General features: G+C 42.3%; 1 protein-coding gene across 1 annotated transcript in view; it reads left to right on the top strand.

Annotated features, from left to right (window-relative positions):
* LOC142095008 (uncharacterized) overlaps positions 1 to 7,436 on the top strand; it is a 52,114-nt gene extending 44,678 nt beyond the window's left edge. Inside the window, exons 7-9 of the mRNA XM_075177708.1 lie at positions 3,755 to 3,898; positions 6,090 to 6,236; positions 7,161 to 7,436. Of these exons, the coding sequence (XP_075033809.1) occupies positions 3,755 to 3,898; positions 6,090 to 6,236; positions 7,161 to 7,165 (296 nt within the window). The 3' untranslated portion in view covers positions 7,166 to 7,436. The remainder of the gene's footprint in view (positions 1 to 3,754; positions 3,899 to 6,089; positions 6,237 to 7,160) is intronic.
* Positions 7,437 to 15,290: the final 7,854 nt, after the last annotated feature.

Raw genomic sequence — 15,290 nt, 5'->3', positions numbered from 1 at the left:
GTTATGAGCCTTTGATGAAAAATGTTCTTTCATTTTTTTCCTTAGAGAAGCTTGTTGTACCATTCTGTTTTTCCCTGATGCCTCAATCTGAAAACCTTTCCACTCTTTTGACACATGAACACTTTTCTCTTTTATGAAATCATATTTCGCACAATACTCACAACCTAACTTTTTGTTACAAATGCCCAGGCCTTCATATTTTTCTTTAAAATGTTTATATTGTTGCACTGACCAGCATTCCGGAAGACTGTCTGCAATATTGGAGTTGTTGTGATTTTCTATTTCAATTGACGTGCTGCTTTCTTCACACTGGATTGGTTGTGCTAGTGACTGTGTTGAACCTTCCAAGGGCAATTCTGATACAACAGCAGAATCTGACTTTGCTTTCTTATTGAAAAAATCTCTCAAAGTATGTTGCCTTTTCATCCTTTGTTTCAAAGGCTACATAAAATTTTTTGTATATAATAACATTTATTTATGGACATGGAAGTAGAAGCATACATCTCAGCCTCACTCTAAGTACAGAAGTCATGGTCCCATGGCAGCATGAAGAATCTTCATCATACTACTGCGTCATTTTGATTCCCCCCTCCCACCCCCACCACTACAGGCTAATTAAAATGGCTCCTCTCCTCTCCTCTCTGGCCAGCCCTCAGCCAGCCCAGCAACCAGCCCAGCCATACTGGCTTCCCTCTCAGTCTCTCCCCAATATGTGCAGCTACCTGGCAGCCCCTGAGCTAACCTTCACCTCCTCAGCAAGCTAGCAGCAGCCTTCAGCCGCCCTTCCCCTCATACTGCATAACTGCGCGCCATTTTGATGCCCCCGGCAAGCCAGCCTGACCCCTCTCTTGCCACATTAAACACTGCAGTGACAGGCTCAGCACATCAGCATCATCACGGTTACTCACACCAAATGCCGACGGTCGGCGACAGTGAGTGACCCAGTAATGTCCGTACTCCCGGCCCGGGCTGCCTGTCTGCTCTACTGCGCTGCCGCGTGATGGCTGATGGTGGCTCCGCGGCCTCCGCCCTGGGCTGGATCTTCTTCTCGCATCTCTCCTCTGCACAGTCTGTTGTGCGTTCAGGACACGTGTAGGGGGAGCCAATCGTTGCAAAGAACAAGGGAGGCAGGGTGTGGCTTACATGATGACTGACAGCCTGGACATCCCTGCACAGCTTAGAACAGCAGAGCCAGGCCGGTGTGAGCTATTAAACTGATTTGGGATCGTTGTCCAGGCCAGCAGGGCAAGCTGCAGTGCACAAGGTGTAAAAATTTAAAGCAGCCGAACCGCAAGTAGTTTAGGAATCGGTTCTATAGAACCGGTGTGAACCGGCTGAATCCCACCACTGTATATATATATATATATATATATATATATATATCAAACTTGCCTACATCATACCGGAAGAGTAAGCATCATCGCGGGTCTTGGTGGGGGCGGGGCTTATTGATGTGATTCGTGTCGACAAATCCTGCCCCCTGCTATGAAAGACCGTGAATGCATTTCATAAAGGGCGGTGGTGCCCTGGTGCCCCCTCCTGCACTTGTCAAACTACCTCCCCTCCGGGCTCTCCCGGAGGAGAAGTTTTAAAAGTGGGCAAGTATAATATACATATCATTACACATTGGGGATCATGTTGCTTCCATGTCCATCAGGCAGTATCAGTGGCGGATCCAGGAGGGGCGATCGGGGCAATCGCCCCCCCCTAGCAGGGGCTTGCTGCCGACGGCTGCGCATTATGTGCAGGTCCGTTCTGCAGTGACAGTGTGCTGCCCGGCTGCTCTAATTGTGTTCAGAGCATTCGGGCAGCACACTGTCACTGCAGAACGGACCTGCACATAATGTGCAGCCGGCAGCCTCAGAAGGCAGAAAGGGTGCGGGGCCTAAATCGCCCCTGGTACACCAATTATCTAGATCCGCCCCTGGGCAGTATTGCATATAACAGGCTTCATGCAGATGTAGGAGTAATTCCAATTAGAAGTTGCAATTTTGCACTGCGGGGAGGGAAAATTCGAAGGACGTATGTAGCTCATTTCTACATTGCGGTGTTACAATAAAGCTGCCCGGTGTTAGTGTGCTGCATGCAACATGCATGTGGAAAATAAAATTTGCATTTGCACCCCATGCGCCGCAACATGGTTTGTCCTGGTGCATCTTAAAGCCCTTATCTTGATTTACCCATAAATAAAGCCCAATGTGTGGAGATCAGCTGCAAAATGGATCTGGAACCAAATTTTAAATGGTGCAAAGTGTTTGTATGGCTGGGCCTATATAAGAATACAAACAGTCCTGCGGGCGATTTCCATTTCTTCAGGACAGGAAATATTTACAGTCACAATACTGATCACAATTTACATCCATACTGTTTCTTGCCATATTAACCTGGTAGTATAAACATGTAAATGATGATTCTATACCAGGGGCATCTTGCTATGACCAGTCCTTCATCCCTGAGGGTGGGTGGGAAGAAAGCTGGATGTGTGCCAGTGGAGACAGAGAAAAGAGGATGAGTTATTAGAGGCTGATAGTGAAATGACAGACATGCAAACCAAAGGCCAAGTTGTTATATCTGAAAATAGATTATATGTAAATGTTCATAGATAAAATAGTCCTGTTGTCATTGGGATAGCGAGAAGCCATTGTGCTCAAGTGCAAAATCATAACTGGAACCCACTAACCCGCCTAAACCACTCTACTGATCATTATATAATGCAAACTCAGGCTAAGGCAATAACATGTACTGATGTACTGATGTACTGGGCAATAGCAGCTACTTCCATTTGCACACAGATCACACCGCTCCCTTACTCAGCATTTTCTCTGTAGTGTGTTTCATCCACTTCCACATGACTGTATGAGATGCTAGGCTCATACAGAGCTATGAGTGTCTGTTCTCAAAGAGCCACTTATAGCTCTAACAGCTTTACAGCTGTAGAAAGATCTAAATAAAAAAATGACGTCATTTATAATAGACTGACTGTAAATGACGCTTTTAAAGCGGCAATGGCCGGCCCCACCGCATGTATAATGTAATACAGGCGGTGGGGCCGGCCTTTGCATAATGTAATACAGGCGGTGGGGCCGCCCTTTGCATAATGTAATACAGGAGGTGGGGCCACCCATTGCTGCTTTAAAAGCGGCATTTGCAGTCAGTCTATTAAAAATGATGTAATTTCTTTATTTAGATCTTTCTCACAGTCGCATTTTAGATTTGTAGATCGTTAGAGCTGGCGGACAGAATGATTGCCTGCTATATGGCAAGTCTACATTCTCATACCACCGATGTTATTGCTTTCAGGGTTAATTTGTAGTGCTCTTAAGTGTGTCGGCTTTGTCAGAGCCGGTGAGACCACTACCACCGAAATATACACCTAGGAGAAGTCCCCTATATGTTTTATCTCTCTCATGGTCACATATGGAAAATCCCCAGGATTGCAGCCATCTGTCTTCTCTGACCAATGGGTCATCTGCCTTGTGAGACATGATTGGAGGGAACTCAGGATGCAGCATGTTTGTGTATTACAGTCTCTGATATGTAGAACTACCTTTGATTAATTTGCTAAATGGCAGATACCAACCTGACTAATGATGACTACAACCAATGTAATCTGGGCATTCACCCCTAATTTAAACATTAACTTCACTCTTCTTTATTTCTTTCACCACTTTGTTTTCTTTTTGCCGTCTTGTGTCTCTCACTTTTAGGCCCTCTCTGCTCGATTCTGATCTCAGAACTCATTTCTATCTTACAGTGAAGAAAGGTTTCTGTGAAATGGAAGACATGCCGGTATGTATAAGGGCAGAGCGCTCTTTTTGCAATAATGACACTGGATGCCCTGGTGAGGAAAAATGTTGTCCCTATACCTGTGCATTAAGGTGCCTACCTCCACTTCCAGGTAAGTGTTACTGGGTGCCGGGAGCAGCTTTTATGACTAGATAATGACAACTGATATAACTACCTTATGTAAAATGCAAGTATATCGTGGTTTTGACATAATTATTTATTAAATTCTGTATTTCTGAGTTATATAATATACTTTAAGTAATTGATGCGTGTTTGACTAAATCTGTCCAGCATGCTGTCTGTTCTTTCTGTCTGAGAGAGCAGCCATAGTTTGTCCCTATCTTTCAGCAGTGTTTCTCTATTTTAATGTAATGTAAAGTCAGAACTTGTGTAATTGGTTAGCAGGCTTCCAAGGCACGAGAAATGCTGTGTACAGACCTCAGGGCCTAATGTATAGAAGTGACATGTCATACATTGTATTAGAACGTTTTTGTCCTGTACAGTTCCATTTAGGGCAATTTCCTAAATACTTGGAAAGTGGCAACATATGAACCACTGCATAGTAGAGAGGGATTGTTAGGACCGGTTCTCTCATGATCCGAATTGAGAACTTTGTGTCTCATGGCAACATTCTCACCTTGCCTCCTGGATCCTAACATGCCTGTCTCCTTGCGTGACGTCCATCAGTGGTCATTTACTGATTGCAGTCACTGTGTTAGCAGAGCAGTAGCTGACAGTGTGAGTGGAGTAGAGACCAGAGAGGGAGAGGAAGGATTCCACTCATGCGGTCAGTCATTGCGTGAAGTCACTGCTGGTCATGTGTTGTGGGGCCACTTACTTGGGAACTATGTTGTGATTGGGTTACACGCTCGCTGTTGCCCTCCACTTCTGCTCTGGATATGGTATGGTTGTGGGATCCATGACCAGAGGGTTCCCCTAATATTCTGGTGTCTAAACACAATTAACATGGTGTGGACACTAGTGGTGTGAATTGCAATTGTCAAATAGCTGTTATGCGCCAGATCATCTCTTAGCAAAATAACACTTGTTTTTGTTTTTTTTATCAATGCCTTCTCCACTTGCACATATCATAATGGTTGCAATGGACATAGATTCAAACGCTAGACTCTCCAGCACAGATTATAATGATTATAAATAAGTACAGCTTACTCCAAACATCTCCAGCACATAAACTTCAGCAGATGTTAAACACTCTAATACTCCTGCACTTCACCTGTACATTTATTGCTTAAGTCCTATAAGAAACATTACACAGCTGCATACCTGGTGCTGCTGGGTGCAGTAGTTCCACACATTCAAATACATTCACTACTTGGCTGTCTCTCTCTAACAGCTGTCAGCAGACAATGGACATACTTTGGCGGTTCATGTTCATGTTCCAGTATGGATTAACTAATATCTAGGGATTTTCCTTGCCATGATACACCCCATCCCTCCAGGGGACTCTTTTGCAGGGGAACCTCCTCCCCTACTTTAGCTCCTGCTAGCTACGCTGCCTCTGCAGTGAGCCCCTCCTCACAGTATGGGGGCACTTTACAAGGGGGCTCTACATAGAGTCCTCTCTCACAGTATGAGTGACACTGACTTCCAATCATTTTCACCAACCACTTTCAAGTCTCTGTCTGCCATACAATTCTCTCTTCCAGGCATGCTCCTCCAGACAGCTTTCCATCCCAAGGCTCTCCTCTCTGGTGATGGGGATCCCCTCTGTCACTGTCCCTTCACTATGGGGCTTTCTTAAATTTGGGACTGTCTATTCCCCAACAGGGGTCATTAAATTTCACCTAGTGGCACCCGCCGTGCGCCCCCCTGGTCGGGACCTGGGACCATCGTCCTCCTTTCCTGGACCTCTAACCCTCTAACGCAGGAAACCAAAGTCTTAAACACACAGGCTTGTATCAGTGACCAATAATTATGTTGATTAAAAAATGTATATGATGTATATAAAATATACCGAAAAACTCAGATACGAATATATTACATTACAAGGTGTACTGTGTCACAGAGCAGCTGAAACACAAAACACCATGAAAAGTAAATTAGTCACAATTTATAGCACAATACAAGACATATGGCATACAATGTGACCTCCTACACTACACATCAAGTATTCAACTATTTATTCATCACTTAATTGAGACAACTGTTTCAACAAAGAACAATGGAAGTGAGGTTGGGAGGGAGTCCAACAGTTGGTTTTGTCTCTATTAAAAGAGCTCCGAGTTGCTAATCTCTGCTACTGTTGCTCATTGGTTTTAATATTTGTTTCTTATTTGTTTCAGAGAGGGTTGGCAAATGTCCTGCTGAGGTTTCAGAGAATGTAATCGAAGAAAATAATGAAAACTGTGCCACTGACCATGACTGCAAAGAGAAGTACAATAAGTGTTGCAGTACAAAGAATGGGATGAAATGCCTGGATGTACGGAATGGTATGTTATATTAAAGACAGGGAATTTTTGTTCCACATATTGAAATATATGTTAAGCAGCAAGCTGACCAACTCACACTCACACCTTTTCATCTGGGCTAAAGGCTTATCTGCACACTAGAGATGCTCGGGCTCGGTTTTCTGAAAACCGAGCCCACCCAAACTTAGGGGATCCGAGTAGGCTCGTGAGCCGGCTCTGTACTTTCACACTTCCTCGGATCTGAATCGAGGCAAAACGTCATTGTTGCGTTGTCGGATCTCATGGGTTTTGGACTCCATAAGTACCTCCTTCCCCAGGAGATGCAGCGCCATTGCTCACACAGAAACAGGGGTAGCAGTGTTCTTGTCACTCTCCAGTGCCATTGCTCAGTGCCATTGCTCATACAGAAACAGGGGTAGCAGTGTTCTTGTCACTGGACAAAAAATTACTGGAAATTAATGTTATTGAGGTTAATAATAATGTAGGAACAAAACAAGAGCCAAATAAAAAAATAGAGATCCAATATCAAAACAAACAAGGGCGGTTTTGCCAAAACCAAAACACGAAGTTAATCCAGATCCAAAACCAAAACACGGGAGTCAGTGAACATCTCTACTGCACACAGATTTTAAAGGGAATAGGTCTGACTCTTGTCCTCTAGCGATCCCAGTTTTCTCCAAATACCTCAAAGCTCCAAAATTTCAATATGTGAAGTTAAGACCCAGTTACCTGACAGTAAGGTGCAAGATTGGTCCTTGCAAAACACATACAATGCTTACCAGGCAACAGATGGCTATCAGGGGCTCATTTAACATAAATCTGGCAGGACAAAAACTGGGGCCAGTGCTGGGCAACAATGTCTCTTTACCTCATTCATTTATTTTAATCGGTTATGCTGATTACTCCAGGAGCAAATATGTTCTCTTTCTCATTTTACTTTTACAGTTTAAAAGTCGCTTCCCGAGTTTTTATCCTCCTAGATGAACTCTTGGACAACGGAATGAAGATGCGCATCTCTTTGTATACCCAAGTTCTTTTGAAAATATATGCGACAATATATGTGTAAATGCACATGTGATATAATTCCTGCATATGTGTCTGTTTGATGCTTCTACAAAAATGGAGACAGTATAACAAATTATTTGCTTTTGCCTCATTGCACATGTGTTTTGGAAAAATGGGTGACATGAAATAAAGTTCTCTCCAATTGTAACAGAAAAATGTGTTGATTATAATTTCAAATTGTGTAAGGATTTTTATGCTGTGCTAAATATCAAGTAAGCATGTATGACTGGTATTATTAGAGTTATGTAGACACTTTTTGTTGTTGCAATTTTCATCCGAAATATATATTTATCCAATGATATCTAATCATAACATTAATGCTAATATAAAAGTAATGTGTAGTGATTATTGTGCCCTGTTACTAAGGAATGGATTTTACTGCTATTGGTCATCGCTCCTCCTCGCTAGTTATTAGGGGTAGTTTACTAAGCAACAGACACTAAGCAGCAGTGAGCGGAAATCAGGTGAAGCAATGGTACTTGTGGTACTCTGCCATTGAAAAACCTTATATATAAAAATGATTGGTCTGTTTGTCCGGTTATTCGGACACCCCTGCACCGATTGGGATGAAACCAACACAAGGTGCTCCATTTGGATCCTGGCCAGGTTTCAAGGAGTTAGGGTCCTAGTCGGACCTCCTGTTTGTGTCCGCTTGGCAGAACTTGACCCGGGGACCCTGTTCTGGGCCTTCCACTGGATGGATTTGGATGACATTTAATATAAAAACAAAAAAGACACTGGGCAGCCACTTCATGGGTGTGAAGAGCTGCTAATTATTTTTAAAAGGTTAACAGGTTACATTCAACTCATTGATAGCTTAATAACTTGAATATTTAAACCCGGGCAATGCCGGGAACTTCAGCCAATAATGAAATTTATCTTAAAAAATGAAGAAAGAAAAACCTATTTCAAATGATTATATTCTGGGCAGCACGATGGCTAAGTGGTTAGCACTTCTGCCTCACAGCGCTGGGGTCATGAGTTCAATTCCCGACCATGGCCTTATCTGTGTAGAGTTTGTATGTTCTCCCTGTGTTTGCGTGGGTTTCCTCCAAGTGCTCCATTTCCTCCTACACTCCGAAAACATACTGGTAGCTGCTATCAAAATTGACCCTAGTCTCTCTCTGTCTGTCTGTGTGTGTCTGTTAGGGAATTGAGACTGTAAGCTCCAATGGGGCAGGGACTGATGTGATTTCTCTGTATAGCGCTGCAGAATCAGTGGTGCTATATAAATAAATGGTGATGATGATTTGTGATGTTGAATAATTTTGTGCCAAAAAAGACAAAAGTATTATAAGAATGATTCTTTTTTTGGCTAACCAAAATAATTTGGTTAGCCAATAAAGGTATCACTTCTTTAATACTTTTGTCTTTTTTGACATGAAAGTATTCAACATCACCTAGATTTTTCCTGCTGATACGGTACTGCATTAAAAAAAATATTAGTATTCTTTTTTTGCTACACAAACGATTATATTTAAATACAACAGAGACCCATGTGACTAGTTTTCAATGCAGAGACTGATCTTGTTGTTTTTATACAGAGAATATCCTAGTAATCTAGCATTCGAGTGATCTCTGTTCAATACGGGGAGCATTCTAGTGATCTTTATACAGTGCAGAGAACACTCTAATGAAATGTTATAAAATACAGAGATCATCTTAATAAACAAAATAAAATACAAAGCATTCTAGTCACCAATATACAACACAGAAATCATAGTAATACACAAGATACAATTCAGAGTCCATTCTAGTGACCTCCCTGCAATATAGAGAACATTATAATGCACTCTGTACAATAAAGGCAGGGGCAAACGCAGGATTTGTATAGAGGGGTTTCCACACCACGCCGCCAGTGAGTGTGACCAGCATGCGTGGGGGCGTGGCTATAATATTAGACAGTGCTTGGCTGCTCTCCAACTCTTCTTATCCCCATAATATACATGGGCAATGCTGCATGCACTACTGTTAGGTGCATGCAGCGCTCCCTTTTCAAGCAGAGCTGTGTGAAGTGGGAACAGGGTCCAGCCACCTCAATTATACAGTGCCCCAGGCTTGGAAGGGGGTTTCCAGGCACTAGGACCCCCCCTCTCCCTCGTTTTGCCTATGCAGATTGTCTATAATACCTATTCTTGTAAATTAGTGGAGATTGCCTTCTTTCTTTTTCTTATACAGGAATACAGACAATCATTGACACCGTATGCGTAAGTGCAGACTTGTGCATAAGTGCAGGGGAATGTATGGATCTGCAGGCCAAAACGGTGGCTTCTGTGAGAGATGCAAAAGTTTGTACAAGAGGATTCTGGGAGAAGTTGGGTGGATCTAGGGAGTTTTTCTCCCTAAACACGGATTTAGAGCAGAGAATATGGGACATTTAGTAGAGTCAGTCTTACGGCCAGCCATCTTCAAAGGAATCCTGACTCGTTTACACTCATACCTATAGTAGAGGCTCTAGAACAGGAAGGTAAGAGAAAAGGCTGCTGCTCTGAGTTGAGTCCCCCCTTACACATTGCAGTACAGAAGATATCACAAACATATTGGCCACATTTAGACAAAAGCAGTTCCAAACAGAATTCAATGCTAACCTATGAGTTCCTGAATAAACCATGTCATCAGGAACAACTCATAAGCTCTTTAGCCAAAAGCTCATTATTAACAGCAAAAACAGGAAATAAATGAAGTAAGTAATAAGTCAAAGAGCAATATACAGAAATATGGAAGAAAGAACTAAAAAAAAGAGCATTTGGGAAACTATCAATTTACCAGACATTACAAAGGGATTACTGGCACCATTATAAAAAAAACTTAAAAATATGAAACAGAGACATGCACCTTCTATACACTAAGTGCCCAGAACCTGGATAGTGAGGAACAAGAAAAATTATAAACCTAAAGAGAACAGACTGTGCCATAAATGTGAACAGGAAGTACTGGAGAACAAGTCTCCTTTACTGTTACAATGTACTAAATACTCCAGCTTAAGGGACAGTCAGTTCCACAGACACTCTACTCACATCCCAGACTTCGGTTCCATGGAGGAGCAAAGAAAACTATACAGTAAATCAACTCCTGGCTCGAAGTGAGAGGAGCCCCTTACACTCTAAAGAGCTTAAATATCATAAGCACCCATTCCCTGTGTATTATGACAATGCTAAACATGCTTTTTGTCCTTGTGGAGGACAGGGTTAAGAACCATAGATGCTCAAAATTGTTAGAGTGGTTAGCGAACTGGTTTATTGAATAGTCTCTAAAGTTAAAAAAATTGTGACTAATTCTTGAACTTTTATAGGGCCTACCGTGCCCCAGGGAAGCCAGGATGAGTGATGCTGGGTATTCAAGGGAGGAGCTGCTGCACTCGCGCATGGGCAGCAGCTCCTTCTCGCGAACGTGAGTTATTCAGCAGCTGAGGCGCTGTGACAGAAGCGTTGCGGCGGTGCTGTAATAGAAAAAATCTTTTGCGTGTTTAAAAACATGCTTTTGCCGACTACGATCCGCGGAGGGAGGGGGGGTTTCTGTAGACTCAGAAACCCCCCCTGCGTGCGCCCCTGAAAGGAAACATTCTAGTGACTAATACAGTGGGCATTCTAGTGATCTCTATACAATACAGAGAACGTAGTAACTTCTAGAAAATAGACAGAGGTTTCTAGTGTACAATTTACAATACAGACAGCATTCTAGTGACTGATATGCATCAGGAAATGGTTAAGGTTACAAATACCATACTGGTCACTTCCACTTCAATGAGACTTACTTCACCAACTTGGCTTACCTAACCAACCTTACGAAAGTACCCTGTATACCAGGTGGACCCAGGACTGCCAAGAGGAAATCAGGGCAACAACTTCATGGGGCCCCCATTTATAGTTGAGCATGGCAAACAAAATTGCGGCGGTGAAAAAAAAACCTGCATTGTTGTGCACTCCTGACGTTCAGGACATCTAGCATCATTGTGTAGTATATAAAGAATGCAGTGTGCATATAAAGAGTTAACAATCTTGGCCTGCCCCTTACATTGGCCAGAACACTCACCAAAAATTGGGATTATCCCACTTGAATCACAACATTTCACAGACTGTCCTGCTCTCTCCTACCTGTTCTTGTCACTTTCACCACCTGTGGCTGCTGGTTTCTTTAGTTGCGGCTTGTCTGGGTCCTGGAATGTTGGGGGCCCTATTTGGAAAAAAATGGGTACATTTTGAAAATTCCAACCAGCCCCGGCGTTAAATTAATAGCACCCACGAGTAATAATTAGGCCTTCCACCAGCCTCAACATTAACATAATAGTATTTCCCTTTAATAAATTAACCTATTTCCTTCCCGGAAACGGCCCCAGCAATAAATTAATAATATTTACATTTCATAAATATACCTATTTCCCGCAACCACTGCCATTAAATAATTCATAGTCACATTTAATCAAGAGACCTCCCAAACTCACCCCCACATTCAATAGCCCCCAAACCACCCCATCTTAAATTAATAGTTCCCACTATTAAATTGACCCACCATCGCCCCACAAGCAAAATAGCACCCATTAATTAGCCACCACCTACCTCACACACACTACATTGCCACAAGGCCCCTGTGCCATCACACACATTACTGTGCCCCTTCATCATCACTACGCAGTGTCTCCTTATGCTCACACTGTGCTTTTCTGCTTTCCTCCCCTTGCCTCTGTTCCTTTACTTAACTTTGTACTGGCTTCTCTCATTTCTTTTCTTTTCTTCTGTCTTCTCTCTTCTTGCTTCTGTCTGGGTCCTCTCTACGCCGCCCCCCCACTGAGTGTTGGGCGTGACTTAATGACATCACGCCCGACATTCACTGTGAACAGAGCAGGGAGGAATGAAGAGGGACGTCGTTGCCGCGATCATGTGAGTATATGTTTTGTTTTGTTTTTAACTACCCAGCTCCCCCCACCAACAAATGGGGCCACACACACCCCCGCAAAAAATAAAATAAATAAAAACACAAAAGAAAAAAAAAAAATTGTTTAAAAAAACAAAACAAAAAAACCCCAAAAAACAGTTGGCAGCGAGGGCCCGGGTAATTTGTACCCGCAACCCCCCCCCTTCGGCAGCCCTGGGTGGACCCTAGTTTTTTACACCATGCCTACTAATAAAGAGTACACCTGGGGACTATTAGATACTACAAATACAAAAGTGGAAGCTGCTCAAATCAATTTATAGGCCATAACAGGTGCTTGAAAGGGTGGGGTTATCCTGCAAGGAACATACACACAACATTTTTTTCCCCCAGCACACTGCTATAGCCAGCAACAGATCTGCCATTTCTACTGTAGATAAAAATGCAAAAGTCTTTGTTGCACACATTTGCAAATGTATGTTTAAGCCATCCTGCCACGCCAAGGCGCTTTTGCTAATAGGATGGTCCTACTCTAAACAATGAGAGTCCCATATATTTGGGCCATACATATGTGTTTTTAAATTGAGAGCCAACTTACCAAAGAGGTACCCCAGAAGCCTCCAAACAGCAATTCAGTGCCAGTACCCCCTCTCAGCTACTGACACCAACATGCCTCTCAGACAAATACAAAAGTGGAAGCTGCTCAAATCAATTTATAGGTCATAACAGGTGCTTGAAAAGGTGGGGTTATCCTGCAAAGAACATACACACAACATTTTTTTCCCCCAGCACACTGCTATAGCCAGCAACAGATCTGCCATTTCTACTGTAGATAAAAATGCAAAAGTCTTTGTTGCACACATTTGCAAATGTATGTTTAAGCCATCCTGCCACGCCAAGGCGCTTTTGCTAATAGGATGGTCCTACTCTAAACAATGAGAGTCCCATATATTTGGGCCATACATATGTGTTTTTAAATTGAGAGCCAACTTACCAAAGAGGTACCCCAGAAGCCTCCAAACAGCAATTCAGTGCCAGTACCCCCTCTCAGCTACTGACACCAACATGCCTCTCAGACAAATACAAAAGTGGACTATTAGATACTACCCAAATCAATGAGACACTTATGGGGATAAGTATTCACACCTAAAAAGTGTAAAATCATTTAACAATCACTAATAGAACAAAACAACAAAGTACAGTGTTACAAACAGTGGGAGGCACACACCACTGAAGAGAGACACCTGAAGACCTGAAAACCACTGAGGATGTTAGACAGTTCATGCATTGTTCGATATCATAGTTGACACTGTTATCAAAGTTGTAAAAAACTTTTTTTGTCTAGACTTGCATATTTACAAATATTACAGTGATTACACTTGATAAAACCTTCGAAATCAGGAAATGTTTTGTTGGTGTTACTACAAATTTCAGGTAACATGCTAGGGGCCAGGATGTCTTTAAGATTTTTGTTCTTTCTAAATATAATGTTAGATTTTTCTGGGATAATATTGACTAATACAGGATCAATTTTCAGCATAGAAACTTATTCTTTACTACTTTTATAACATGTCCATGTTATAATGGAGATAACTACTAGTAACGACTGATGTAATAAAATTCTTAGTTTCAATCTTACTGCAATCCCTGATAAAACTAAATCCACTCAAAGTTCTCAAACAAACTCATAAAGGGCTCACCGTGTATGTTCCCATGAACTTCACATCAACCTTAAATCTAAACATTTGCATGCAAATAAACACACAAAGACATGTATAGGTTAAAAAATGCCAGAACTTTTATTATGCTTTTATATTAAACTAAACCTATGGTGGTGGTGAAAGGGCACTGCGACACAGCTCTCAAGCTGATAACAATAGATCACAATGGGACTGGCGCAAACCGCCGTAAGTCTACAAACCAAGGGGAACAAATCCCATCATAACTAGTGCTGAGTTGGCGTCAGAGTGACTGCCCCTTTCAAACTCATGCTGCCCTCCCTCACCGAGCCGGACAGGGACCCTCCTCACCGAAGGACCAAAAAGGAGTTACTGGTGCCTCTAAGGGGACAGTGATCTACGACCAACTACCTGTGCGCCCACTAATCAGCCGCTGAACGCAGTGCCTTCCTACGTTAACCTAAAAATACTTAAAACGAGGAGTGGGTGGGTGGGATCTCGTGCTGTGGAGTGAGGCAGACCAGGAAGTACAGCCTGCTATATTCAATCAAGGTCCCTCCCACGGGAGCTACCATTGGTTGGGCCCCACCCCATGTTAACCCCTTCAGGTAAGTGTTCAGCTTGCTACAAACACTGTCGCCCTTTAAGTGCGTTCATCCTAAAAGCCTCACTTGTCAATTCGCTAGTTGTGTTCTTGAGGTAGGATTCTAATTTAACAACATATTTTCTCTGAAAAATGTCCACATATTCCAATGTGTGTGATGCCAGAGAATCTATACCAGTTACTATGGGTCTACTCCAAGGTTTTAGCAATGTTTTATGAACTTTCAGTAGATAATAAAAATGTAAATAACAGGATTAGAGAATAGAAAGTATTGGTATTCCTCTTTTGTTAATATATGATCTCGTAGGCCCTTGATTAAGGTCTCTCTTAGCAGGGGATAACGTTTAGATGTAGGTTTCAAACCAGATTTAGATGTATTTTCAAAATTGTAAATAAGATTATCTAATTGTGATGTACACTCTGAATCAGTATTTTAATGATATACAGCGGTCTGATCTTTAATTAATCCTCTCACTATTTTTTCACATTATGACACTATGTGGAGACATTGAATCAACCTGAAAGTGCTGCCTATTTATTGTAAACACATACAAAAACAGATGTAAATGTCAATAAATATGGCGCTCAGTTCAAGATTGTATAGAAATAGTTCAATGATAATTCACACCATATTTGCGGCAATAAACGAGCCGCACATGCGCAACAAGTCCCGCGCAGTGAGTTCTGCGCAGTGCGCATGTGCAAAATGGCAGCTCCCATCGCTATAAATAAAGGAATTGTTAGACAGGTTACATATCCTCCTGATGAAGTATTTGGCTCTATTGAATTTAATGGTAGTGGTGAGATGAGTCTGAAATGGAAATTTGTAGTTATTTCATGACTTTGGATGAGCAGGAT

Source organism: Mixophyes fleayi, chromosome 6 (genome assembly GCF_038048845.1).
Source record: "Mixophyes fleayi isolate aMixFle1 chromosome 6, aMixFle1.hap1, whole genome shotgun sequence".
Lineage (NCBI taxonomy): Eukaryota > Metazoa > Chordata > Amphibia > Anura > Limnodynastidae > Mixophyes > Mixophyes fleayi.
Note: the sequence above shows the minus strand (reverse complement) of the source record. Positions and strands in the feature narration are given on the sequence as shown.